The 27,609-nt window shown below is 53.5% G+C and overlaps 2 protein-coding genes and 1 long non-coding RNA gene across 6 annotated transcripts in view; 1 reads left to right on the top strand and 2 right to left on the bottom strand.

The window, feature by feature from the left end:
• The window catches only part of Gab2 (GRB2 associated binding protein 2), a 194,847-nt gene extending 191,289 nt beyond the window's left edge, over positions 1-3,558 (top strand). Inside the window, exon 10 of the mRNA XM_004869685.4 lies at positions 33-3,558. Within this exon, the coding sequence (XP_004869742.1) occupies positions 33-176 (144 nt within the window). The 3' untranslated portion in view covers positions 177-3,558. The remainder of the gene's footprint in view (positions 1-32) is intronic.
• On the bottom strand, positions 3,349-4,673 carry LOC110346699 (uncharacterized). 2 transcript variants are annotated; one of them, XR_002390906.2, is made up of 4 exons: positions 4,452-4,673; positions 3,868-4,072; positions 3,677-3,787; positions 3,349-3,587 (listed from the first exon to the last, which is right to left on the bottom strand). It is a non-coding gene; the product is annotated as an uncharacterized LOC110346699 (long non-coding RNA). The 2 variants fall into 2 exon arrangements; XR_002390905.2 differs by having other exon boundaries at positions 3,868-4,673.
• Positions 4,674-4,689: 16 nt separating this feature from the next.
• Usp35 (ubiquitin specific peptidase 35) lies at positions 4,690-27,598 on the bottom strand. 3 transcript variants are annotated; one of them, XR_002390904.2, is made up of 12 exons: positions 27,151-27,598; positions 20,189-20,871; positions 18,868-19,000; positions 17,289-17,418; positions 16,769-16,870; positions 15,097-15,255; positions 10,866-11,059; positions 9,291-9,384; positions 8,478-8,584; positions 6,616-7,960; positions 5,804-5,932; positions 5,559-5,711 (listed from the first exon to the last, which is right to left on the bottom strand). XR_002390904.2 is itself a non-coding variant. In XM_004869684.4 (11 exons), the coding sequence occupies exons 2-11, from the start codon at positions 20,859-20,861 to the stop codon at positions 5,544-5,546; spliced, it is 3,105 nt and encodes a 1,034-aa protein (XP_004869741.1). In that variant the 5' UTR covers positions 20,862-20,871; positions 27,151-27,592; the 3' UTR covers positions 4,690-5,543. The 3 variants fall into 3 exon arrangements, 2 of the variants coding, with proteins under 2 accessions (XP_004869741.1, XP_021103905.1); XM_004869684.4 differs by lacking the exon at positions 5,804-5,932 and having other exon boundaries at positions 4,690-5,711; positions 27,151-27,592; XM_021248246.2 differs by lacking the exons at positions 5,804-5,932; positions 27,151-27,598 and adding an exon at positions 20,989-23,049 and having other exon boundaries at positions 4,690-5,711.
• Between the last annotated feature and the right edge of the window lie 11 nt (positions 27,599-27,609).

Here is a 27,609-nt window from a genome sequence, read left to right as displayed (position 1 = left end):
TAACTCACAGAATTCCTGCTTTGTCCCCTCAGCCATCCACGTCATCTGTCACTTCAGACGAAAAGGTGGACTATGTCCAGGTGGATAAAGAAAAGACCCAGGCCCTGCAGAACACCATGCAGGAGTGGACAGATGTGCGGCAGTCCTCAGAGCCTTCCAAGGGTGCCAAGCTGTGACATGGGGGCCACCAAGTCCCCAGAGGAGACGGGAAGCAGCATCTCTGAACTGGCTTCTTCCTGTCTCCTCTCCCACCGCTTTCCACTCTGCCACTCTTGGCCTTCAGAGCATTTGACATCAGGGACCCTCACCTTTCCCTTGGGAAGGGAGGGCCTGATGGGGGCATTTCCTCTGCCCCTCGGGGCCCATGTGACTTAACAATACTGGCCGTGCCTCCACCCACCTTAGTTAGGAGCTGCTGCCAAAAAGCTTCTGCCTGTCCTCGAGACCTGTCTACCAGATGCTTGGAGGGAGGAGAGCACTGGGCCTCTGAGCCAGACTCTACACCTCATGTGGTCACAGCCCCCACCATCTTCCCTCCACCTTTGGGCTACCTCCCCTAAGTCCCAAGGAGGACAGGCCAGGGAGCTCAAGACCAGCAGACCAAAGTGGACATGGACTTTTTAATCCCTGTTTTTCCTGACAGGGGAGAGGCAAGTCCACCCAAAGATGAAAAGGTGGTCTTCAGGGACAAGAATTAGATTCCCAGGTGCAGAAGGACAGTTGATACCTTCAGGGGTTCCCTAGTCCAGCCCACGGCCACGCAGGGCCATTGCTGGGAATGGGAGAGGCAAAAGAATCAAGGACAAAATGAAGGAAAAACTGATGATAGGGAACAGGGCTTGGATTGACAAGGGTGCTGCAGTCAGGCCCCTTCTGACAGTCTGATGATGCCACCCTGGGACAAAAAGTCATCTTCCTGAGCATCCCTCGGGAGGCTTGGGCTGAGCCAGTGACTCATGGTGTGGGAAAGCCAGCATGGTGAGGGCTGGGGGATGTGATGTGGATGGAGGTGATGCAGGAGCTGAGGGGAAACTGGGACAGGAGCCCTGGGAATGGGGCAGTGCAGGGACACTGCAGTGAGCGTGGTGCAGCAAGTAAGCTTCTGTATGGTAGGCCACAGGATGACCTGATGGGAGGCAGGGGTGCAGGATGGAGCAGCTAGGTGCATGGCAGGTGACATGAGGGCCAGTTCTGGGACTGAGAGGATGACAGGTAAAGCAGGACCGTACCTAAGAGATGGGGGGGTATGGCTGGTAGCTCCTGCCCAGCTCCGGAGAGAAACGCAGTGGGCCTGGTGTCAAGCCCAGGGTCTGTTCTCAGCTCCTCTTCCCCTCTGTCCCCTAGGATTGCAGCTGCCGTATTAAACTCAAACTTACCTGTAAAGATGGCTTGAAAGGCCACCAGAGCAGCAGGCATAGGAGATAGGGTGCCACCAGAGCTAGGGAGGGAGATCTGAATTTTTATGTAGAAAGTTCCTGACCAAATTTCCAGGTATTTCAGAGGCAATGGGCCAGACAAAGCATTTCAGTTTGCCCTAGGGTGAACAGACCTTCCTTCAAAAGTAGGACTTCCCACTGTGCTTAATGGGCGAGGCTACCACTCACATTCTGGCTCCCAGGAGTATACACACCTCTGCAGACCAATGGCCTGTCATTTCCCATGAGCCCCGTCCTGAGAGAAGTTATTTCCTCAGCAGTAGCCCTTCTAGTATTAATTCAGAGCAACTCAAAGATCATTAAGTAACTGTTACTGAGGCCAGGCCCTGGTCTTAGGCACCAAGGCCACAGGCTAATCACACCTTGTCTCTGAACTTGAGGTCAAAATCAGTGAGAAAAAAAGGACTAGGATACAAGGCAATGGTGATGGCTGTGAGATGAGATATCAGTGGAGCAGAAGGAATAAAGACTACTCAGGGAGGCTGGTGCCAGAGGGCCAGAAGGTGATGACCAGACAAGGTGGCTCTAGGGAAAGGGGTGCCAGAGCTAGGCCTTGGAGGAGCATAGTGAGAGTCCCGCAGGGCTGGAAGGCCGTGTGCTTTGGGAAAAAAAGGCCTCTGAAGAGGGCAGTGGAGGCTGTGGCGACACTGTAGGGTTGACAGGGTGACTGTTCACTCTGCCTTCCCTGACTGTCCCTTTAGGGCTTTCTGTCAGGAGTCCAACATGGCTGAGTTTCTAATGGTCCCTTGTGTGTTGACTCCATAGTGCCATAAACATGTTACCATGCTCTGAGTGTTATGTGAATGAAACTGGCTGGGGTGTGCAGAGACTAAGGTGCTCTAATGTAGGTGGTCTCCAGGTAGTCTCCTTCCAGCTCTTGGTTCCTGCTTCTACCCACCTCTTAGGGTGGAAATTGGGGTAAAGATGAAAGGGGAAAGCGGAGCTCTGGCTCACAAGCCCCAGACTACCAGCCCTAACGTGTACTTGCTCCTTCAACCCCCCCAAAAAGACGTGAACTCAGTTCAAAATAACAGATCCTTTAGCTGCCCCTGGGTCCAAATTCACCTGTCCTGGCAAGGACTGAGACCCAGAATGGAGATGCCTTCTCACCTAGTGGAGCTCACACAAGGATCCATCCTCGTCTGGGACTGTCTCCAGAGCAGCTTTTTTCACCCACTTCCTGCTCCACCTCAGAAAAAGTTGAATGGGAACAGTGAGGAAAGCGAAGGAAGGTATGGTGTCTCTCCTGGACTTCGGCTTACCTGTCAAAGGGTGGATTAGATGGTCGCTGAAGCCCGTAATGTCTGATCCTCAGCTATGGTGAGGGGGAGCTCCCTATTGCATCACCAGGGATGGGCAGTACCCAGAGCATCAACCAGTTAACTCAGTCTCCTAGCTTGATTTTGCTGACTTCTACATTTCAAACCCTTAAGCCCAATTCTTAGACGCACAACCATTCTAAGGTTATTCCCTCAATTCCAGTCTGCCTCTGTCCCCTTCACCTGCTGTGGGGGGCACAGTCTCAGCCCCGAGTGTGGCCTGCCCCCAACCCCTTTGGCAGAGCTCTGGTGGAATGCAGGCTCAGGGGACATTAGCTCTTCCTTCCTGTCTAGGCCTTCACCTGTAAATGGGGAAGTGAGGCTGGCCCCATGGGGCCATCTTTCTGGGACTCACCAAGTTCTTTGGGGGACCTGCTGGGGATTCATGCTGTCACATGGTACCTGGTGATGTGTGCTCTTGTGTAATAATCTGTTGGCTACTTGTGTCTTGAAATTTAGAATCATTTTGCACAGAGCGTCCCTGTGTGTTTGAAAGAGAAAATGGGCTAGAAGCAGCCCTATCTCAAGTTCTTGTCTTGTTGCCATTTAAATTGACATTTAATTTTTTCAAATCACTGTTAGTGCCTAATCACTTAAGTTATTAATTTATTCTGTTTTCTTTTTAAAAAATTTGTAACACATATTTATCTTGTGAGTAGGTTGGGGGTGGGGTGGGAAACATGTTCAAGTGGGTCGTTTTTGCTGTGGTGACACATGGTACAGGCCTGGAGCTTGCAGGTCCCTTTTTACTGTGGTATTGAAGCAGGATGACAATAAAGTCCTTTAGAAATGCAACCTAGAAAGGGCTCCCGAGTCTGTCTGCCTGCAGGGGCTGAGAGTAGAATCCATCCTCAGATCCCATCCAGGGGCCCTCCCAGAGGCCTCAGGACCCACAGCTGCCATGGGCAAGCCTGAGCATACCTTCTCCCAAAACAAGAAAATCGTTCCAGAAACATTTGTCAAATGATCCCAGGAAGGCTGATGTGCCAGTCTGCTCCACTTTCATAGGAAGTAACTGGGCACCTTCCCTGGCTAGGAGCAAAAAAGAATCTGGCATTTGCCAATTCTGCTTCCCTAGGAGGAATGCCTAGAAGGGCATGTCAGCCTCTGACCTGCTGTGCTGGGCAAGCAGGTCTTTAAGGGCCGATGGCTCCAGAGTCTCTCCATTGGCAGCCCTTGACACCTTCGCAGCTTTTGTTCTCCCAAAGGGAATAGGCAGGCTTGGTAGAAATGTGACCCTGTGATGAGGGCTGGCCCTGGGCCCTGCACACAGAGCCACTCCTGTGACCCTCTCCAGCTCTTAAGCACGGAGGTGCCCTGGGGAAAAAGGTGACAACTCTAGAGCCATAGGAACTTCCCACTACCCCCAGCCTGTGCCTACGTTCAGCCCACCAAAGGTCTCCTCCCCACTCTGCTTCTCAGAGGAGGGAAGGGGCGTGTGGTGTTGGCAGCAGCTGTTTTCAGGCTCCCCAGAGGTGTTGGGGACTGAAAAGTCTCAGCTATTGGGACCCAGGCCTACCTGACAGGAGAGTCCCCTCCACAGCAGCCACTGGGCATCCCCCAGCCTGTGCGCCCTGCCCTCCGCCAGCCAGTGCTTCACCGTACTGTGTTATCGCAATCTCAGCTCTGCCCCCTTGGGTCTCCCCACACACTCTCTCTCTTCAGTGCCCTCACCTCCACCAGGGCAAGTCCTCACCTTCCAAACTAGGAGCCCAGGCCACCATCAGACTGCCCAAGAGAGAAAACCAAGGGTACAGCAGCATCACAGCCCAAGACAGGAAGAATGACATCTTTCACAGGCTTCAGAGAACTAGTTTTATTCCTGTCGGAGAACACGGGTTTCTCCTCCAATTAGAAGGGGCTGTAGCAGTGGCATGGGACAATGAGGTCCACATCTGCATGTCACTGTCCACCCCCACCCACCCACCCACCCTTCTCAGGGCCAATAGGTCAGAGGAACCGAGCCAGCCAGCTTCCTCAGACAGACGATGGCTTCCTGATGAACAAATGTCTTTGCAATAAAATAAAGACTTTCTATCTTTACCAGAAGAGGGATGCAGACAGTGGCACTTCAGGCACTGAGGCAGGCTGGGGGGGGGGGCACTTGGGGAAAGGGGAGGCAGGTGAGAGAGACAGGTAAGATTCCTCTCTGATCCCCTGCCACACTGCTTCCCACCTGCATGCCTCAAAGGAGTCGATAGAAACTCCCCAAAGGCACCCACATACCTGGCCCAAACGCCCTCGGAGAAATGTGAGGGGGGGGCCCAGCAGAGGCAACACACAGCCCCTTCTTGACTCAGGCTGACGTCCTCTGAGTCCCGCTGTGCTTTCTACCCTATCAAGCAAGAGCTGGGGGAGGGATGCGCTACTCGAGGCCAGGACGCTCCTGAGCCCGCTCAGGCTCCAGGATGGGCCTGCGGAGGCTGGGAGCCAAAGCCCAGAGCCTGACCAGCCAGGTTCTCCAAGTCAGCCAGGACACTTGGGTGTAAATCCTAATGGGACGGATCTCGGGGCCGGGCCTGGGTCTCAGCTCCACATTCAGGTGTCTGTGTACCCTTCAGACTGAGGACCGATGACCCAGAAACCCTCTCCATCTTTCTTGCCCTTTGAAGGGCCTCCTTCAGCCCTGGGCCAGCCTCCACAGCCCCTCAGACCCCACCCAGCACAGCAGCTCTGCCTGGGACCTGGGCCCTGGGCCCCCACCACCCGGCCCCCAGGAGAAAGGGGCCAAGGCCTGGGCGGTGGCCATGGTGCCCCACGGGTGGGAACAGGCTGGGGAGGGCTCACATCAGAAGACCAGTCTGTGGAAGTCACCACCATTGCCACCTGCAGGGTTACAGCCCCCCGGAGAGCCTTCATCCTCATCTTTGTCTTCATCGAAGCCCCTGCCCCAGTGCGGGGATGCAGGGAGTGCGGAGATATAGGCCGCCCTGCTCCGCGCCTCCTTCTCCTGCTCCTGGGCACAGAAGAGGGCATGGAAGCAGCTTAGAATCCAGACCCCGGAGCCAGACTCTCTGTTCACTCCCTCCCCAGCATCACCCAGCACACTTCGGAGTGTCTCCACTGGGTCCCGGGTCCAGACCACAGAGGAAGCACAGCTGGTCCTCAGGGCAGTCCAGCTCCATCTGCCCTACACATAGGTGTCAAAGTCTCTCCCCTCAGGAAAAACTCCAGTCCCTTGGAAGAAAGGAATTCATTCATATTAGACTGTGACTAGCTAACAAGGACCTGATAATGGAAACAGGAGGTCCAGGGACCTGGAAGGTAACATCATGCTACTTGAAAACCTCTCTGCAGGCTTCCTCTCCCCAGCTGCCCAGCTCACTGCCTCTTCAAGGTATGAGGACGGGCTTCTGCCTAAAGTGAGCCTCCTGGAGATCAGCCTGGCGCAGACCCCTAACCACAGCCTGCCTCCCCCTGGGCAGCCTGACAGAAATGTAAAAGTAGGTGTGCTGCCCCCACCCTCACTTCCCCTCAAAAACACCAACCCCACCCAGAGTCCACGGCTGATACCCATCCCCCTAGTAGAGCCCTTGCTGTCCCAGTGGCTGAAGATTTTGATAACACTCTTGACTCTGAAGAGGAATATGGAGACACAAGAGGAGCCCCTAGAAGTACTCCCTACCCACTGACTACCTACTACTCACCTGTGGACCCCAGGCTGATCCTTCAGCACTGTTAGTAATAACTGCATGATTAACTAATGGCTGTTCCTCTGAGATAAGGGCTTGTCTGTCTGGGCCAATACGGTCCCCTTACTGAGCAACAGACAGATTTTAGAAAGCAAGAGACTCAGAGAGGAAAAACAACCAGCTTCCAGTTGTACTGGGACTGGATCCCTCCAGCGGTCATCTGCTCACCTGCAGGTAGAGGATGTTGTCTTTGGAAATGGCTTCCATCAAGTCCTTGTGGAGGGTGGGCTCTGTGCCGACTCTGGGAGAGCCTGGCTCGGTCGTGGAACCCTCCCCAGGCCGCTGGCGGTAAAAGAGCACATAGGCTGTGTCTTTGGGGAAGAAGGAGGTGACGTTGCTCACAGACTCAAAGGAGGAGAAGGACACTCGGGTGTCATTGAACAGGTACCACTGGTTTTCAGGCTCTGGCCTGTCTGCAGTTCCCAGGGAAGGTGCCGGGCGGGCGGCGCCCTCGCGGGCATAGCAGTAGTAGTGGCCACTCTCCGAGGACACACCAGAGTGCACCACGACACTGCAGAGGTCATAGGCCTGACCCTGGCCCCCAGCCAGCGGCAGGCGGAGCAGCAGGGGGATGGTGATGTCATCCAGGATCTTGCGGCGCCGCATGGTGCGCAGATCAAAGGAGAAGCGCAGCAGCGTGAGGATGAGGTAGCGTGGGCCCTGGCTCAGCTCTACCACCTTCTCTGCATCCTGCAGGGAGGCACATGACTCACAGTAGTAGCGATTCTCTGCAGTCAGCCTCTCAGGGGACAGGAAGAAGTTGACCAGGTCCAGGACAGAGCGGGAGCCCTCAGGGCCACACAGCTGCTCCGTGGAGGGGGTGGCAACATCCCTGCGCGTCCCTGGCCCCAGGCTGTCCCCTTCCTTCTCTGCTTCCTTCTCAGGCACCTCTTTCTCTTTTTCCTTCTCTTCTTCCTCTTTTTCTTTCTCCTCTTTCTCCTCTGCTTCCTCTTGCTCTTCCTCTTCCTCTTTCTTTTCTCCTGTCCCTTCCTCTTCCTCTGCCTTTCCCAATTCTTCCTCCTCTACCACCATCATCTCCTTCCCTTCCTCCTCCCTCTCCACCTTCTCCTCCTTCCCTTCCTCCTCTCGCCCACTCTGCTCCTCAGTTCTGAGGGGCCCTTGGTCTTCCATGTCCAGCATGGTCGGGGGGGTGTCCCCCGTGATGCAGTGTTTCCTTTGCCTCCGAGGACCCACCCTGCTGGGAACCTGGGCTCGGGGGACAGAGGGGAGCTCTGGAGCTCTGACATCCTCGGCAGGGACCATCACGGAGCCTAGGCGGCGGCGTCGACAGCGCTCAGGAGGAGGAAAGGCAAGAGAGAGGTCAGTGAAGGCCTCCTCACGGGATGAGACATTGAGGCAGTGGAGGCAGCATATCCGGGTCACAATCTTGCCCCCAAACATCTTCTCCACAGAGGTTGAACTCGGGCTGGGGGACTCCTCAGGGGGAGAGGGCAAGCTGGACTGCTTGAGCTTTTGGCAGATCCTTGTCCCTGTTTTCTCCTCTTCATGCAGCCTGGAGTGAGCAGGAAGCACAGGGTGTTCATACAAACACAGGTCTGCTTCCCGCGCAGTTGCTTTCCTCATGCCCGGCTGTCCTGTCCAGCTGGCCACACACTTAAACAGACACCGAAGCCTCCCAGGGCATATGCACTCAACGTGGCGTGCTCACACGCATGTGTACACATGCACATGGAGCCAGCACATGTGCCACAGACTCACCTGCACACAGGTGCCCAATGCTACCTAACGACACCTGAATCCAGGAGCTGGGCCCCAGGGCAGTGATGAAGACTGGCACACCAGGCGAGCACAGCACAGCATACACATGGAGCTCATCAGGTGCAGCTCAGTACCTCCAGACCCCTCACACTCAGGCACGGCCCCACACCTTCCATAAGCACAAGGCAGTGCTCCCGCTCCCCTCACCACAAGGATGTGACCCAGCTCAGAGCTCAGCTCTCCCCAAGAGCCTTCTCTGGACCTGCAGCCCTCTGCCCACTGCCCCAAGCCAGAGCCCAGGTCTCACTTACCGATCCAGCAGGTACTTCAGATACTCTGAACAGTCCTGTTGGGTGCCGGGGCTGAACCAGGGTGTCCAGGATGCAGAGAGGAAGTTCTCGGGGGAGATGGCAGGCCTCTGTGATGAAGAAGGTGAAAGACAGGCTCAGGAGCAGCCAGCCACACCCCCAGCAGCTCTGCAGGGTGCTGGGTCTGAGGGTCAATCTAGGACTGAGTCCCAAACAGCCCAGCCTTGTCACCCAAATTCTTCTTGCTGTCCCCAACCCATCCCATCCCACAAACTACTTAGCCCCTACGCAGGGCGTCAGGGTCCCGGAGATGAACAATCCTCTAGGGATTCCTCTTTGCTTACACACTTGACACTTTCTCTCCATGTCTTTGTCCACTGCCTAACTCCCTCAAAAAGAGTGCAGTGTGGCCTCTTCCATGACATCTTCCCAACCCACCCCCATCGTTTCCTTTCCCCTAGCTGCACGCTCACACATGCCATGCTTCCCTATGTTACAGCATGACAATTGTCATCCACAAGTCGTCTTCCCGTCAGATGGAGGGCGCTTACGCATCTCTGCCCCCAACAGGGCCCTGAGAATCCCCAACCCAGGGTGTTAGGCTCCAAAAGGACCGACATACATTTGTTTCGTTCCCCTTTGTATCCTCCACATCCCTTGGGGTGCTTGGCAATGTGGGTGCTCAAAAACAGCAACAGATGGATGAGGCAACACCTTAATGCACCAGCCTGAGTCTCTGAAGGGAGATGTGGGCCACACAGTCCTGCGAGTGACCAGCAACTCCTCCCCACCCTCCTCTGTGATCCCCGCACGCACCTGGCTGTGCTCCAGGAAGGCAAAGAGCCACTGCAGCTTTGTCATCAAGGGCTGTGAGTTGTTCTCAGTCAGACGGAGCACACAGTGTCGAAAGCTTCAAAACAAAGCAGGAGCACCCAGGGTGAGCCAAGGCCCCCGGGGAGCCTCTACTCAACCATCCTGCAGGCAGCCTGGAGCCTCTGGACATTTCTAGCTCCAGCTGAGGCCAGAGACCAGGGAGGAGGAGACGGTGAACAGCTCAGCCTGGAGGGTCTGAGGTCAGGAGCACAGCAATGGCCTTGATATGGTAATAAAGGGTGCAACAAGGTGACCCCTGCAGTCCCTTCCAACTCTGACACCCCATGACTCCAGGGTTCAAACATTTGAATGTTCTAAGACTGGGACTCTGGCACAGAATCCGTGCCAACATCTTCCCAGCCACTCACAGCACGTGTCCCGCCCAGCCTCAGCCTTGCACCCCACTCCTATAGCCCCCACTCAGGGTCCCTGCCCCATGGCCCCGAGTCATTCCTCTGCCTTCAAAGGAAGGAGCCAGGGCCAATGCAAGGAATGCACTGAAGGAAGAGGACCTGCAGGGGCAGACTTCCGCCAGTGACAGGAGTCTGATCTTTTTTTTTTTTTTGTACCAGGGATCGAACTCGGGTCCTTGGCGCTTGTGTAGCAGGCAGTGAAACCACTGAGCTAAAGCCCCGGCCCAATAGGAGTCTGATCTTATGGGGGGGGCGGGGGTGTGGCTCCTGACACCCACTGTCCCTGGATCATGCCAACTTCCAGGTCCTGGCTTAGTGCTGTTCTCACAAGCAGCTCTGGACAGTTGGGCACATATTTATCCACACTGAGCCACTACGCAGAACAGCACTACTCAAAATGTGGCCCCCATAGCCACTCTCAGGAAAGCAAGTTCAGAAAATGAGCAAGCGTCTCAAAACTCACACTCAAGACACTACAAGCACACAATCATTTTTCTGGCAAGTCATTTTGCCACACTGAACAAAAGTAATACTCTGCACGTATCAGAAATCAGAAGAACAAAATCAGTCCTTCCATCAGCCAAATGGAGAACAAGCAGCAGCACCTCAGAAAGACTCAGAGATCACCCCCTAACTTCTTATTGACCCTGAAGCTCAGAGAAAAAACACTGACTTGAGGTCATATTCTAAGCCAGAACCCTAGCATCCTCTCACTGAGCTAAAGCTGCAACGTCACACTTGACGTCATAGACAGTATACAGGTCGCCACTGATAGACTGCTTGTTTCATTAAAAAGAGGAGAGAGATGTCCAGCACCAGGGTGAAAACCCAACACACCCTGCCCCCCCGAGAGGAAAGTCAGGGGTGCCAGCCAGCCCAGGGGAGCCCTGCAGCCCACCCCTGAGCCCCACCTGACTTCCCATCCTGCCACTGGCCACCCGCATGGCAATGGCTTGTGGGCCCTGCCACAGACCTCTGGGAATCACACCAACAATGCAAGGCGAGGCCCACCCTCTCCAGCCCCCATTCCCGCCCCCCACTTCCCACCTTCCACCAGTGAGCACAGCAGGGAAGGGCAGACAAGGAAGTCACAAGCAGCACCTACTCAGAAGCCATGAACAAAGCCTGCAGGATGCTGTTCACGTAGCACGTGTTGCCCAAGTTGATTAAACCAATCTTGCCCGTGTCTGACTTGGCCATAAGCCGAGGGTAGAAGCCGGCCAGCTCACTCTTCTGTGAGGTCCAGGCATCCTGCCCCAGCAGCTGCTTGATGCGGTCCTCATTGGGAACATGGAGGTCCTGAGGAAGAAATGAGCAGGCAAGACAATGGGCACCAGGGCCAACTCCAAAAATATTACCTCCTCTAAGAGGCCTTCCTGGACTACAGCCCACTGACAGCCTCCCAAGCACACACCGGTCAGGAGTGTTCCAGAGAGGGGTGGGGACAGCCCCTGCTTACAACTCGTGCAGGTTCTCATTTTGATATGTGGGGCTTCTACATGATCTTTCAGGTGGCAACTGCCTCAGGGGGCACAATCCCCATTGTAGAGATGAAATAACTAGATTCAGAGAAAATAATTGTCCAGGGTCACATAGGCAGTACGTGAAGAAGTATATGTTCCTAGCACAGACCAGGGGGACGGACTCTAAGTAATGACAGCGCTAGCCAAATCCAGCTCTAACTGGCCCTCACCCATGTCCAGCTGTGGTCAGTGAGCCTCTCTGCCTCACCCATCTGACCTTCCTGGAGCGCAGTTTGCTCATCTGTCAAGAGAGGACCCCTCACACCACTCTGGCATCCTACACCTTCATGGTGCTTGCACCAGTGACGTTCCCACTCTGCCTCCTTCTAGACTTGCAGAGTCCACTTTCTAGAGAATTAGTCACTCCCCGCCACTTGCTCCTAGAGTTGGTGGCAGGAGGATCCTGGGATTCTAAGGAATGGGCCTTGGACACAGGCTCAGGGACTAGCATACTTTCCCATTCGTTATCCTTTGTCACTTTAAACAACTATGCCTAAAAGATTACCCGGTACCAAAAAAAGAAAAAAAAAGATTACCAAGCACTAGTTGTAAGGATGACATTTGTAAAGAAAACCACCAACCCACAAGGAGCGCTACTTAGCACATTTCAGCAACCTTCCCAGCAGTTCCTCCAGCACTAGCACACTGTCAGCTCCCGGCACAGTGACTTGCCCAAGGCCCACAGTGCACAGCCCCACTAGCTTAGCACCTAGCACATGTCCTCTGGCTACTGCAGGTCTTGCTCAAGCCACGGCTTATCACTTATCACTTGGCTCCCAGAATCACTTACCAGATATTTACTGGACCAGTCACCTCTCATAAATAACTTTTTAAAAAACTGATACCAGGGGAAAATGTAAACACAGGCTCAACATTCTCTTTTTTCTTTCTGTCATGCCCTATTTAATTGCCCCACACGTCCACAGCATGACCAAACAGGGACAAAGGGCAGACAGAACCGCACACACAGACACATGCATAAAGAAGATGCAAATACACCCATGCTGGAGAAAACATCAAATATTTCTCCCAGAGAAGGGAACATTGTACTCTTAGAAAATAAAACATATTCTTCTACATAATTTTCAAACTCCTATTATTACTGGAAATTTGTATGCCGTGACTCCCTCAGCAAGGACCACAGCTCCCTGACAAACTGCCGTAAAGCAATACATCTGAGAGGACTTTGCAGAACTGACCCACACAGGGTTCCAGATACAAAGAAGGGTACACACACGATGCATGTGAAAATCTTACAAACTATGCTATCGTTCGCTGCCTCGCCTCTCAAATTGGCTTGTTGCAAGGGGTATTCAGGCCATGGGACAAATGTAACCCATTTTCCTGACACCAATATTCAAGGAAGAAAAATATGTTCATATTAAAACAAACGTTTGTAATTATGAAATATATACTTGGTACTCAGAGGCTGTAGGAAATTCTGAGCTCAATCCAAAGTGCTCTGGGTAAGTCTTCCTCACCTGACACCAGGTCCCATGGTAGAAACATTTGAGAGGCCCAGAGCTACTGGATTAAGCAGAGATTAAGCCCAAATTTCAAGGCTCTGCTGACATATGACCACCAAACTGGACTCACAATTCCCACACCTGGGCCTTGCCCTCTGACTCATCAGGAGCCAAGGTCTGACTCTGACCCCCTCTCTCCGAGGCTTTCCAAGAGGCTTCCCAGCATGTCCCTGAGCCACCTGTCCCTGCTCCCTGTGGTGGACTGTAGCAGGCATCTGCAGACCCGCCTCAACCCCCAGACCAGACCACCAGCCCCAGCACGCAGAGCCTGGCTGTCACTCATCTCAGGTCTATTTCACCCCGACATCAAGGCGATCTTCACGCTACAGCCGTGTTGTAACGATGTTCTGCTCACAGGCACTAAGTACAGAAGACAGAGATACCAAACCGGCACGGCCCCTGCCCACCAGGAGCTCACCATCTAACAAGAAATAGTAACAGCCCCAGAAGCTCAGCATATTCCTGACAAAGGGGAGTCCTGGCCCCTCCGCCTGACTACCACAGGGAGCTCATGCTCTATCAAGACAGCCCCTTTCCACTGAAGTTAGCCCTGACTACCAAAACACTTTCCCATGTTATGTCTGAAAAAGAGGAGAGCCAAGAAATTACCCAGCGGTTTGGTCTGTTGTATTTACTCAGTCGTGGTGACTCTGTGTTTTGTAACTTTGGGATTACAAACTCATCTTCAGTAGAACTTCATTGCTTGATTTGTGTCTACTAGGCAACTGTTGGGTATTACAAGTTTATGAACACTTTCAATGTTAACATCTAAACTTGGGGGGCGGCCCACAACTCCCAAAATAATCTGAATTTGAACTCTTAAAACTACATGAGAACAGGTCACTAATTCCAAATTCTCTCTTCCCCCTCTCAGTCCAGGGACCAGACTAAGCTAGAAAGGTTGCTCTGATCTCTAATTTGGACCATAGGAGTGTCTTGTCCAGATCATTCTTTTACTAATAGTAAAGCCCTTCTCAGATATCAGCAGGCTCCACAGTGCCAACTCCCTACCAGGGACAGGCCCTAGCCCTCATCTACTGTCACCACCAGCTCAAAGCCCCTTGGTGACTGAGGCTGGTCACCTCACCTACCCTCCCACCCAAGGCAAAAGAACATTATTTCTCACTTAACATTCTGGAAATCAGTTTTCTCTTCCTTTTTGGTTGGTCCCTGGGGATTCCTCCTTACTTTCTTGCAAACTCAGCTATGTACTTAAAAAGATGTTTGTTATATTTCAATAAGCATTTCTACATGCTTTGTAGTGGGACATTTTCTAGAGTGTCTAGTTAGCTGTGCTTCAGTAATGAAAGTCAAATCAGTTTTCCCAAGAACCACCCACCTAGCCCCTCTCATGGGCCTGCCGTCCATACTGGGCCGTGGGCAAGCCTCAGCAAGCCGGGGCCCTGGCTTGGTCTCACTGCTCTCCAGGTAGGTCACCAAACCTCTCCAAGCCTCATTTTCATCAATGAAGCTGAACTAACCCTATCTGCTTCATGAGCTACCTGCAAGCATCAGAAGACAAAAATGTGGGAGAACACTGTCAAATGCAGCACCACCTGTAACTGTTAGCCACAGTCAGATCCCAGGGACCTAGCAAGCCATTTCTGAAACCCTTTCTTCCTTGTAGCCTCTCTTTCTCCAGCTCCAGAAGCTGTTTCTTTCCTCAGCTCCTCAGCCCAGGACCTGGAGGCATCACCACGAGCCACGTAGATCAGACTTTCTTGTATATGAGCTTTGAGCTCCTTTCATGCACTTTGCTTCACGCCTGTGTCCCCAGTCCCCAGCTCAGCACAGAGTAGGGCATCGAAACAGTCATATGAACAAGTGTAAATAAGCCCTGCTCTGGGGTGCTCACAGTCTAATGGGGACACACAGTGATGATGAGTGACCAAAAGATGCACCAGGGCTCTGGAAGCACCGAGGGGCCTTGACCCAGCCTGGGGGATGGAGTGGGGTATTGAGAGTTATCAAGGAAGACTTCTGGGGGGAGGCAAAATGAAGCAGAAACAAGAAGTGTTAAGTGGGACCCGTGAAGCAGAACAGGAAGAGTTTATAGTTAGAGGGAACAGCGGATGTAAGGGCTCAGCAGTCATGAGGACAATCCATCTGGGAAACAGTGGGGACCTAGTGTGCCTAAGGGCCACCATGGCCCCGGAGAGGTGGCAGAAGCCAGTCGGGGAGTAAATAACGGGAGGCTGTCTCCAAGCTATGGTATAGCCCTGAGGAAGGCCCAAACTGGCCCCTTTGCCAGAGCAGGGTCAGGGACAAGTAGGGAACTGTCACTCACCTTGATGGCCTCCATGACAGGCTCGTACAGATCTGGGAAGCCTGGGAACCGGAATACCATGCAGTGGACCAGCTCGGCCAGCTGCTCCAGGCAGCTGGCCCCTGAGTTAGAGTCTTCCTTGATCAGCGAGGTCACCATGGGGGGGATGTGAGGGAGGAGCTGTGAGAGCAGAGGGGAGTTAGGCTAAGTACCACCCACCCAGGCCTAACCCACACAGGGCTGAGCTGCATGCAGGTGACTCCTTATACAAGACTTACAACCTAAGGCTCCCTGCCTCAGCTTCTTCTTCTGCAGAACAGGATAAATAATACCTTCCTCTGAGTTAAGGGAAGGACTGAGCCCAGCTGTTTAGCCTCAGCCCACTGACCAGCCCTAAGACCCTGAAAGACTGAATGACCAGGGCTGCCGGGCCAAGCAGGAGTGATGCTGGGGCCACCACACAGCCAACTGTGTGGGCCCTGAACAGCATTTATGTGTCAAGCAGCAGTTGTTACCCCCATCCTACAGATGAAGACACTAAAAAAGGTTGTGTGTGTGTGTGTGTGTGTGTGTGTGTGTGTGTGTGTGTGTGTGTGTATGCCCCAAGTGCTAGGGATCAAACGAATCCAGGGCCTCATGCAGGCGAGGCAAACACTCTACAATGGGCCACAGGCTACAGCTTGAGAGGTTATATAATTTGTCCAAATTACACTGTGAGTTATGGAACCTGGTGTCTAAACCAGGCCCAAGTCACTTCTTCTTTGGAGTTTCAATGTCAGACCCATTGGGGTGCTGTATCAATGATGTCACAATGGACAATCAGGCCACAGGCACAAGGAGCCAAGGAGAATGATGGAAAGAAACGAATGCATATCAAGCCCAATCAATATGTGGCAGGCTCTAGGAAAATACCACCCCCGCCTAATCCCCTCCCACTGTCCCAGGGCTGTCCCTGTGCCAGGCTCTCTGAGAGGTTCAATGCTCAGCCCAAGGTCACCACATCAGGAAAACAGCAGTGCTAAGTTCAACCCCAAGCACCCCAATCTCAGCTTCTGTGCTTTGCCCACTGTAACCAACTGGGAAGTGTGACGCTCTGCTCCCCTGACCCAGTGCCATCAGAACCTAGGGCCCCATGTGGCTGGTGGCAGGTGACGGCAGGCAGGTGAGAAGAATAGCCCTCTTCCTGAGGGAGGGCCTGAGCTAGAGGCCAAACCACCACAGTGGTGGTGGGCAACAGGGTACAGGAAGGACAGTGGGCTGGGAGTTAGACAAACGGCTTGAATCTTCCTTATTCCACTCACTGACTGTGTCTGGGACAAGCAACTTAACCTCTTTGCAGTTTCTTCATCTGAAGAAGGCAGGCTCTGGCAGGACCTCTGTCCAGGAGTTAGATGCATGAACATATGTACTGTCCTTAGCACTGTGCCTGGCACAGAGCAGCCCCAAGGAATGTTAGCTATGCTCAGGCTAGGCTCTGTTACTCATGTGCCCAGGGGAAGGCTATGTAAATTCCCTGGCCTCAGTTTTCTATCTGTACAGCAGGGTCTCAGGCCTCCTGCAGCACTGATACCCAGGCTCTGAGGTCTTGAGCATCAAGCCCCACTCCTCAGCCTCCAACAGGGAATGCACACTGCCTCTCAGGCCATGGCGGGTGTGGAGCTGCCATTGCTGGGGCAGCAGGCAGTGCTCTTACCAGGTGGAAGGCCTCGTGGGAATGCTGGAAAGTCAGCAGCATATACTTGAGAACAGACAAGGCAGCTCCCCGGACGATGGGGTACAGCAGCTTGGAGAAGACCTAGAAGAGAGTCCCTGGTCAGGAGCCCCCAGAGCTAGGCCACCTGAGGCCAAGTGTAACCCTAAGAGCCTGGGAGGGGTCTGAGACAGAAGAGTTGAAGCAGCAGAGTCACGCAGGAGCCAGAACACATAGCTGCTCGAAGACATGAGTACACAGAGAGATGCCAAAATGGGCAGCAAGAGTTAGATACCTGATGGATACATGGACAGACCAATACGGACAAAGATGCACTTAATTTAAACGAGTGCTCAGAGGAATGATGGAGGGGAGCCTGAGGCCCAAAGAGAGGCAGTAAAGTAGCCAGGCCATGCAGTGAACTTGAGTGGGAGCGCTGTACTCTGATCCCACACCTGCCGTGCCCTGGCAAGAGACTAGTGGGGAAAGGCCACAGGCCTGAGTTGAGACTGAGCCCACCAACCTTCTCAATTTTAGAGAGCGAAACCTCGATCAAGATGCTGAACTTCTTAACAGCAGCCAGGCCCTTCAGCAGTGCAATGATCCACTTGTCAATGTTCTTTCCCAGGGGCCAGGACACCCAGTCAATCATCCTGGGGAAGGGAGTGACAGTGACACAGGGACCAGGGAGGCCCAAGTGCCTGGGTGAGTGCAGCGCAGAGACCAGCCATTGTGTCCTCTATTCCCACACTGACTCACACCTGCCCAGGCAGCACTGGGGTCTGTGGGATAAACGAGACACTGCCCAAAAATGCAAATAAGCCTGGCCCAGACACGCTCCAGAGGCTGCGGCTCTCAGCCCACAGGAGAGGAGCTAGGCCCTCTCAGCACCCAAACCTCACGCCTCCACGCTGGGCTGCAGTGCAGAAGGGACTTCCAGCCACCTCCACCTGGAAGACCACCACCTCTGGGGCTGAGAGCTCTGGTTCCAGTGAGCCCTGGCCATGAGACCTGGACCAAACCCCTGTCCCTCTCTGAGCCTGTAACAGAGGACAGTATCTCATTCCCAAGGTTGTCATTCTCAGTAAAAGAAAGAAGAGTAAACCAACGCCATGGAGTATTCACCTGCACCAGGCATTGCTCTAGCACATCTCGGCCCCACAACACAAGCCCTGGGCACTGGATTAGGCGTGAATAATAACCACTGTTATTATATACTCAGACTGTTATTAAGAGGTAGAACAATGAGAGAGCAAAGTAACGACACCTATGGAAAAAGTACCTTCCAGCACTGCTCTAGGCACTTTACATGGTATGTTTTGTATCTAATCTTTACAACAGCCCTATAGGATGGGGTTAATTATACACTACTTTATAGCTGAGGAAATGGAAATGGAAAGGTTGAATAAATTATGCAAAGTCACACAGGCAAGAAGTAGTAGAGGTAGGATTTGCTCTTGGGTAACTCACCTCCAATGCCCACACCCTTCCCCACTAAAGACAAGGAATCCAGGAAGGCTCTGCACAGCTGCTGGATCTGCATGTGGCCATGGAAGGAATGGCAGGGGGCCCGTGCCAGGTGGGTGGGGTCTGCACAGGCACAGGCCTGCAGGCAGGAGGGCAGGAGGTGGATTTTGGTGTCACAGACGGGCAGGTCAGGCTCAGAACAAGTATAAGGACACTCAAATAAGAGGAGGAAGGACGTACAAGAGCTCTGTGAGCTGAAAAGCACCCCAACTCTATGGTAGTTGTCAAACTCAGAAAGCACATCATTAAGCACTTTTCCCTTCTTATGGGGCCCCCTGGAAGCCTGGAAACACCACCACCCACCTCCACTGTTACCAAGGGGGAAACTGAGTCTGAGAATTCACTTGCACTTCCAGAGTCATATAGCTTGTACTAGGGCAGGGCTCTGTGTCCCCCATATGTGGCCCAGGGCCAAGTACTGAGCAGGGCTCAAGGGCACATGAATGACAAAACAAGCATGAGGGTCTGGCTGCTGACCCTTAATCTAGCCAGCATCCCCACTCAGTGGGAGAGGCTCCTAGGTAGAAGCGAGGAAGGGGCCCCTCACCCTGCCACCCCCAGCCCCCAGCACCCACCTGCTGATGGCAGTCAGCATCTGGGAGTCTGTCACACTGTCATCATTGCTGAGATTCCGGACCACGCCATCCATGAGCTCCAATGGGAGGTGCTGGACCACACTGGCCAGGGCGCTAGATGGTGGCTCTTCCTCTGCAACAGGGTGTTAAACTCAGTTCTGCAGGGTGGGAGCCCCCAACCCACCCCCCGGCACACCATCCCCTTATGCTGCCAGCAACTCAGCTGGGCATCTGCAAAGAGCACGCGGGGGACACCTTCTCTCCCGCTATAACAATGGTGGCGAACCTATGGCACACACGCTGCAGTAGGCACACACAGCCCTCTTTGTCAGCATGCGAGTCAAATCATCTCAGCAGCCAAGCACTGGATAGCGCTGTTTTTTCTAAACTAAAATCTAGGTATTCAGGTTTAATCGTAGTGTTGGCACTTTATGATAAATAAGTGGGTTTTGGGTTGCAGTTTGGGCACCCAGTCTCTAAAAGGTTCGCTATCACTGCCCTACAGCATCACAGTGTCTAATTCCATATGAGCTCATTCACTCAACAAACATTCCCTGCCACTGCTTTGAGCCCAGTCCTGTACTGGGCACCAAGACAAAGCACTAACCCTCAACTGTGGGTGTGTGGCAAGTTCTTTAGAAGTAGTAACACTGGAGCTAGCCAGAAAAGGTAGGAATTGGGAGGAAGGGGATATGCCAGGTGGAATCACATGGACAGAGGGCTAGAGGTAAGAAGGCACCATTTAGTTAGCAAACTTTATTGTGACGGTACAAGCCTGTAATTCCAGCACTCAGGATGCTGAGGCAGGAGATCATCATGAATTCAAGTCCAGCCAGCACTACATAAGTGAGACTCTGCCTCAAAAAAAAAAAAAAAAAAATCAATAAAAGCACAAAACTATTGTCTAATTGTGTGAGACAATTAGTCCTTACGTTTTTTCCCTGCCAGGCACACTCCCTTCATCCCCCTAGCATCCTTGCTGCTAGGTGCTCCTGATCTCTCAAGACCAGGCTAAAGAGTCTGACTTCTACCAAGTCCACCAGAACCAAAGGCCACGCCATCCACTGTCCTACTGGTTTCCTCGGCAGCCCTGACCCCTCTTGCCACACTGATCTTGTCCTTCCCCACCAGACAGTGCATTACTCCGAGTTCTGAGGACTGACACAGGAGCTCAGGACAGGCGTGCTAACTCCATGAAGGAACACAGTTCCCCACCTGTGCATGCCCCACGTGCCACACTATTATGCGGGCTCAACTATCTACAAGCACAACCACCTGCCGAGGTGCGGTCTCCGCCCCCCAGCCCAGGTCACACACGCACCTGTGCAGGAGATGACTGCGAAGAGCTCCTTGAGACAGGGCAGGATGGCAGCAGGCTGCGTGCGCCACAGCTGCGCCAGGAGCCCGCTCACCTGCTGGGCCTGCTCCAGGAACTCCACGGCGCCCTCCTCGCCCTCTGAAGGACAGCGGAAGCGGCCAAGGCTACGCACCAACTGCTGGCAGAAAAGCAGACGGTGTGGGCCGTCGGGCACGCAGCGCGGGTGCCGCGCCAGGAGCCGGGCCACTTGCGCGCAGGCGGCGGGCCCTGGGCGCTCACACACGGTGCGCAACACCTCGCGCCGCAGCAGCGCGAACACCTCGTCGGCCGCGGGCCCCTCTGGCAGCAGCTGCAGGCCCAGCTGCACGCAGGCCAGCGCGCGGACGCCGGGCGGGCCGGCACCACCCTGCAGCAGGCGCAGCACGCGGCGCGCGCTGAAGAACTCGGCGAAGACTTCGGGGTGGTGGCGGCCAGCCACGTGCAGCAGCTGGCAGCCCACGCGTCGTGGCAGCTCGTCCGCACCTCCCACGTAGAGGCGCGCGCCCAGGGCCAGCAGCGCCAGGCACTGCTCGCGCTCCAGCGGCTGCCGCGCGGCCTCCAGCACACGCCGCACCAGCCCCTGCTTCACGCTCACAGGGTAGGACGACGTCACCACCGCCTCCAAGATCTTGTCCATGACGGCCACGCTGCGGGAAAGAAAGCAGGGTCACACCCCATTCAGCAGGCGTGGGATCCAGTTTCCCTAAGTGGCGAGACTTGAGGCCTTACTTTTCTCATCTGTGAAATGGGGTACGGGCACCTACCTCGCTCCAAGAAATGGTGCCCAAGTACAGCACAGTGCGTCATCATACAGTAAATCCCAGGGAGTCGCAGCTCTCCCTGCTGAGCACCTTCAATCCCGCAAAGCAATGCAAGCCTATTCCCCCGCCACCCTCAACCCTTTGCCCTTCGCAGCCCAGGCCTTCCCGGAGACCTTGCCATTCCTGAGGCACCACTTAGGTGTACAGCTAGAAGCTGCTACGCAAAATGCTGGCCAAGTCACACAAGGGAGCGTGACAGAGAGAGTGAAATGGTGCACTGAGGAAAAAAGAAAACACGCCTGCAGGGAGAGCCCGCGGAGGGGAGAGGGAGGGGCTCCAGGCTCCCTCGAAGCTTTGTACTGCCCCCACCCAGCGCTGCACTGCCCTTTCCAAAATTACCTACACCTTTGCAAGGTGCTGCTTGCTTGTGCTGTGGACACACCCTATCTCTCAGCCCTACCACCGCACACGCACCTGCAAACTCCTGTCTTTCTAAAACCTAACACACCTGTCCTAGGTGAGTCCATCCTCTACCCTGGATTCCTTTACCCACCTAGAGCCCATTCCTCCGTTACAGCCACAGTCCCTTAGTGCTGGGGAAGCTGAGCATTTCGCCTGTGTTCTGACTGTGCAGCCCTACACACCCAGGGCCCTGCCTACTTCTCCGGCCTCAGCCCACACCAGCCCTCAGTCTTGCCTCACAGTGTTTTCTCTGTCCCTGGACCTTTGTGCAAGGTCTTCCCTCCCCTCCTTGCTTGGTTAGTGCTTCAGGCCTCAAATGAAACTCAGTTCCTCAGAGAAGCCTCGTCTGACCCCCTAGTTTAAAACTTAGAACATTCTGTCTCCTTTATAGCATTTATGATCACCTGATTGGCGTCAGCCTCCCCACAGTACTATACACGGTTAACCACCATATCCCCAGCACCTAGGGCAGCGTCTAGCACACAGCAGGCTTTTGCTGGATGAGCAGAGACTGAGTTATAGGCTCAGTAATCTCGACCTTACTCCTGTGAACCATCAGAGCCTGCCTTCTGCCCTTTCCTCCACCTGGGCTGTTTTGTGGAAGCTTTTGCCCTACAAAGACCTGTTCTGACTCCCAATTCGTATGCTGTTTTTCAATAGCTTGCTGTCCCTATCCCTAAGTCTCAGCTGGTACGAGGTGGGGCCATCTCTTTGTAAAATCTTACTCTGGGTGGCACCTGACATGAGGCTTGGCACATAAGTCACCCTCTGGGCTCAGTAAAAACTACTGAAGCTACACACCTGCAACTGGTGTGAAGACAAACCAGAAATTTCCTAGATAATGGATGTGAAAATTGTATTCAGAACCTGAGATATTTGGGGACCCCAACTATGTGTCAGGCCCTGTGGAGATGCTCCCTTTTCTGTCCTACTTCTTGACTACGGCCAAGTCCGTAAGCGTTGGTGTCTCATTGGGTTGTAAGCGCCTTGGGGTAGGAACCAGAGCTTGTTTCCCCATGACTGGCATCTCCCATGCCTCTTAAGAGGTCACTGTGTTTAGAGGGTGTAGCCATGGCACAGATCAGTGGTTCCCAAATGCTGGCCTAGCTGCCTCAGAATCACCTGGGCACTTGTTAAAAGTTCAGGTGGCCTCAGTATCTCCCTGTAGGTTTCTGTTTGTTTGGTGGTGCTGGGGATCAAATCCAGGATCTTGGGCAAGTGTTTTGCCAGGCAAGTGTTCTATCACTAAGTTACACACATAGCCCCTCTATTTCTTAAACCTATTGCTTAGCTATGTTTTCCATTCTGTCATTTGGCCTCTACTTTTATATTTTGTTCTATGAAATGCATCTTTTGGTTGCCTGATTTGTGTTTGTGTGTGTGTGTGTGTGTGTGTGTGTTTATATGAAGACTTCATCTTAGACGGAAAAAAAGTTTGATGCCCAGGGCCGGTCGAAGGCCTCCTAACCAGCAAGTGGGGGGAATAATGTGTTCAACTCAGCTTTTTTAGTCTTTGAGTAAGGCTCATGTGGGATGCATTCTGGTTACCACAGAAGTTACTTATGCTTCCTGAGCCTCTGTTCCCACCTTGCAGAGTTATGAAGACACATGTAAGCCTTTAGCATGGTGCTGGGCACAAGGAAGTTCTCAGAAAATGTCAATTCCTGTTGCTTTAGAACCAAAGTCCCAATCCCTTCAGGAGCATCCAGTCTGGCAGTGGAGGCAGACATGTTTGTAAAGAGTGCCAGTTCTGAGCATGATCTCAAAAGTGACTTTAAAACTGGTCTCCCAGGCTTAGGATGTGACTCGGGTAGAGCACCTGCCTTGCATGCACAAAGTCCTGGGTTCCATCCCCAGCGCTGCCAAAACACACAAAAAACAAAACACTTCAGCCCTGGTCCTCTTTCTTAGGCAGTGCCTGTGACAAAGCAGTTGCTGTGCCCAACCTCTCTCACAAGACACAGAACCCTGGGATAGCCTCCTCCTTCCCTGAAGGCTAGTGGATTTAACATGCTTTCAAGCCAGGGTGCCAAGAAATCCAAATACTTGGGCAGCTAAGAAGAGACCCCAATCAATAACATATTGGTATCCAAGTGGAGAATGGGCAGCCAGAAATGGAGTTTGGGGCCAGGAAAAGCTCTGAAGAAAACAAATGAGATGACAAACAGAGCCCTGAATTCTAGGTCAAATTCATTGAATGACCTTAAGTAAGGCATATCCATGGCTCTCTTTTCTCTTGTAAAATGGGGATAAAGGATATTAGATTAAACCTCATGAAACTGAGCACTCAAATGCTGGCAATTTCATATCATTTACCTACTATCTGCCACATTAGGCAGATTGTACCTGGCAGCTAGGAGCCCACACCAGGGGTGCCACTTCACAAGGGCTCATCTCCAAGGCCAGCCCTGCAGCCCTGCTCAGTCAGTGGCCTGGCTGAGCCACACAAGCCCTGCCTACCTGTCCCTGCTCCTACGCAGTCAGGTCAGCTGTCACCATGGTCACCCACAAACCCACTCAATATTATCCTGAATGCATTCATGCAAAAGATTTTAGAAGCTTTAACCTCACATAACCCCACCACAGGCCAGAGAAACAAGGCAGGACAAAATCTGCTGTCTCTTCAGCAGGAATAGGGAAGCTGGACTCAGGGAGGGAAAGGCATGGGGCCTTGGCAGTGCAGGATTAAAACCTGCGCTCTCAGGGAAGAAGCAGCAGACCCCAGCATTCCTCATGAGAGGCTGGATTACCTGACTAGACCCCAGATGAGCAGGCGGCCTGTCCCAAGAGACAGCTGCCTCATGCCAAATGCAGCTGCAAGCTGAGGCCCTCCCCCCACAAAAGCCCTCATTAAAAGCTTAAAACCCAGATTCCCCACTTCAGAATCACCAGGTGATGGGTGAGTTTCCACCTGCCTCCTCAACCTTTTCACTTGGAGAATGGGGGCAGTTCTGGGCCTGCCACTCACATAGCTGGGACAAAGTATAAAAAAGATGAGGGGTGGGGCAGTCCTGAGACTGTTGGGCCACTTGGCACCGAGGGACGCAACAGCAAGGAGACAAGGAGATATGCTGTGCTGTCAATCTACCTGACTCTATAAAGAATGTCCTCCCTTAGGCCTCACCCCATCTCAGGGTTCCATCTGGGCTGCAGCCCTACCCAAGGTCAGCTCCTCTTTACTTCTTGCCTGGACTAGTGCAGCAGTCTCCTAGCCAATCTCCTCGTTCCCTCCCTCAACCATCCTCCAACAGAGGTAAGTGTCCTCCTAGAAGTGAACAGAGTACAAGCTTTGAATGCAGCCCATCTACTACCCCCTGTGCCCTGTGGTGGCCACAGCCACCCTCTGAGCTTCCAAACTCCAGAATGGAGGATGACTACCTGCCCATCCCTTAGCCTTTCCCAGCCAGCACTGCTGCTCCTCCCCAAGCCCTCAGCTCATACCATCCCCACGCTGGCATGACAGCCTGGGGGTCCCAGCAACACCCAGTTTGCTCCAGGGCACAGAGTAGCACATGAGTGTCACCATCCTCCCCCAGAAGGCCCAGATCCCTTTATCTGTTCCTCTCCATGACCCTCGGCATTCTGCTGTGTGCTGACAGATTCTAGTTCCTGCACAGTGGAGCCTGACTCATCTATCTACATCACTCCCAAAGCACCGTGTGTGTGTGTCCACTTCCCCTCCGTGCTTGGCCCCAGCTCAGCCTTCACCATCCCTTCATCTCTCCAACCCTCATCCTAATTACTTGACAAGCTCCCTCCTACCATCCCTGGCTCAGACTTCTCAAGGCTGTCCCACCCCTTCAGGATAAAGTCCAAACTCCTGAGCCTGACTTTCAGGTGCTGTCTCTGACACCAAGCAGATGTGGGGCAGGGATGGGATGGACCTGATGTTGTTCAGTGGGGAATCTGGACTGAGGACTTTTCCCTGATGTCCTGCTGGGAAGGGATTCTGCCTCACCCTGCAATGCCCAGCTCATTTAGCCCTCCTCTCCAAGGCCTTTCCTTATTCTTCCACAATTAGGTCTCTAAGTTCTGGCCTCCAAAGCCCTCTTAGCTTCTTTCATCCATGTGCAATATGATTCCATGCCCATCTCTCCCACTGTCTCTCCCACAGTCTGGGATGTCCCTTGGTAGGAAGTAGGTCCAATCCCCCTATGTCCAGGGCCCAGGGCAGGACTAAGCAAAGAGTTGTCTATGAAAGTGTGTCAAGTGACTAAGGAGAGACATGTGACAGTAAGATGAGAAAACCAAGATGTGACCAGAAAAGTACCTTCCAGATATGGACCTCTCCCTGGGTCCAGTCACTGTGCCCTCCTCTGCCCAGGCCTGGCCTTGCATATCCATAATCCTGAGAATCTCAAATATCAGCCAAGAAAGCTCCTACAGGTGTCACTGGATGGGACTAAGAAGCTGTAACCACTCTAGAAATGATTCAACCAATGCAGGAAAAAAAAAAAAGAAAAAAAACTTTTTCATGGTTTACCCTCCAGGTTTTCCCACCATGAACTAAGGAGAGGACTTCACAAAGGTCCCGGAGGGTCTGGTTCTTCAGGACCCAGCAGCTACCCTGGCCCTTGCTCAGCACTTCTCGGACCTTCACAGTTAGCCTCTCTCCTTTGACTCCCCTGGGTACCAGGGATACCTGAGGGCACCCAGCTGTCCCTCCCACCAGAAAATGCCCTCTATCTCTGGCCTTCCAGGGCTCTGGGCAACAGTACCCCTCCAGGGGGTTACTGCTTTTGTTTGTTTGTTTGTTTGGGGTTTTTTGTTTGTTCATTTTGTTTTCTGTTTTGAGACAGGGTCTTTGTAGCTCAGGAAGATCTTCTTGCCTCAGCTTCCCCAGTGCTGGGACACAGGGTGAGATTACAGGCATGTGCCACTGCGCCTGGCATCTCTGTACAGTTTTGTGGGTTTTTTTGGTACCGGGGATTGAACTCGGGTCCTTACACTTGTGAGACAGGCACCGGAACCACTGAGCTAAATCCCCAGCCCACTGTACAGTATTTTTAACTGAACTCCTTTTAGCCAAGGCAGTCCTGGAAAGACACCCTTCACCTACTCTGGGCCCTTGTCTAGGCCACCAAACTGCCTCCTGAAAAGAAAAAACAAGGATTTTACTGGTAAAAAGAAAGTGTTTTTTAACTGAAGGGCAATGAAGAAAGAAGGAAAGCTGTTCTGTTCTCAGATACACACCATCCCTGCAGGGCCACACACCCCCCCCAAAAAAAACCTCTGCTGCCTAAGCTCCAACCCCTGTCCCAGGCTTTCTAGAAGGGAGAGCACCAAGCTGATACATCAGGTCTCCAATTTGCAAGGCCTTTACAAGTACCCCAGGCCCAGGATGCTGAAAATAGCACAAGCCTATTCCAAACAGTGGGGTCCTCTGGGTCCCCCAGTTTGTATCCTAGGTCGGCCCCTCCCTCCCGTGCCCAGCCCAGGCTGAGCTCCCCTCCCCCAAAGGCTGGCGGTGCTGTCAGCCCTGAAGGGAGCGGCAGCTGGACCTCAATGTACAATTGATAAAGGAGGCTGGGGCCCAGAGAGGGGTAGTTACTCACCCAAGGTCACACAGCAAGGCCCAGGGTGCATCCAGACCTCCTGCCCCCCAGGCCCTGACTTAAGAGCCTCACAGGCAAGTCTGGGGTTCTTGAAAAGCCAAAATGCAGACACCCACCCGACCTTTACCCACACCCCCAGCCCCCTTACCTCTCAGATCTCAGTGGTCCCTACTTCTGAGCCGGCTCTTGGGCGGGGCGCTCGGACCCAGAAGAACTAGGCTGGGCCGGACTAGGTCAGGGCGAGTCCACTGCCCCCCCCCCAGGGTGGGGTCGTCCTCCTCCAGGTCCCAGACTACAGGGATGCTGCTTCTACTGCAAGTCCAATCCTTCCACCCTGCTCTGCACAACCCTGTATGAACTCAGGGATTCAGATTCTGTGGCGCGGCTGCCAGGCTGCGGGACGAAACGGGGGGAGGGACGAGGTGCGGGAAACGGGGCGGAGCCGGAGCGGGGGCCACCCCGCGAACCTTCGTTCGGTCCGCGTCCCCTTTAAAACCAGCTGGCCTGAGCTGGAGGGGCGGGAGGAGGGGGGGGAAAGCAGAGGGTCCTCCGCAATGCTTCCTGGGAGATGGAGTTCACCTTCAGTGTACTGGGCTACATAAAGCCC

This window comes from Heterocephalus glaber, unplaced genomic scaffold (genome assembly GCF_053883595.1).
Source record: "Heterocephalus glaber isolate CG9 unplaced genomic scaffold, H.glaber_assembly_v1.0 deba00001428, whole genome shotgun sequence".
NCBI lineage: Eukaryota > Metazoa > Chordata > Mammalia > Rodentia > Bathyergidae > Heterocephalus > Heterocephalus glaber.
The sequence above is the reverse complement of the archived record's forward strand: the minus strand, read 5'-3'. Positions and strand labels throughout refer to the sequence as shown.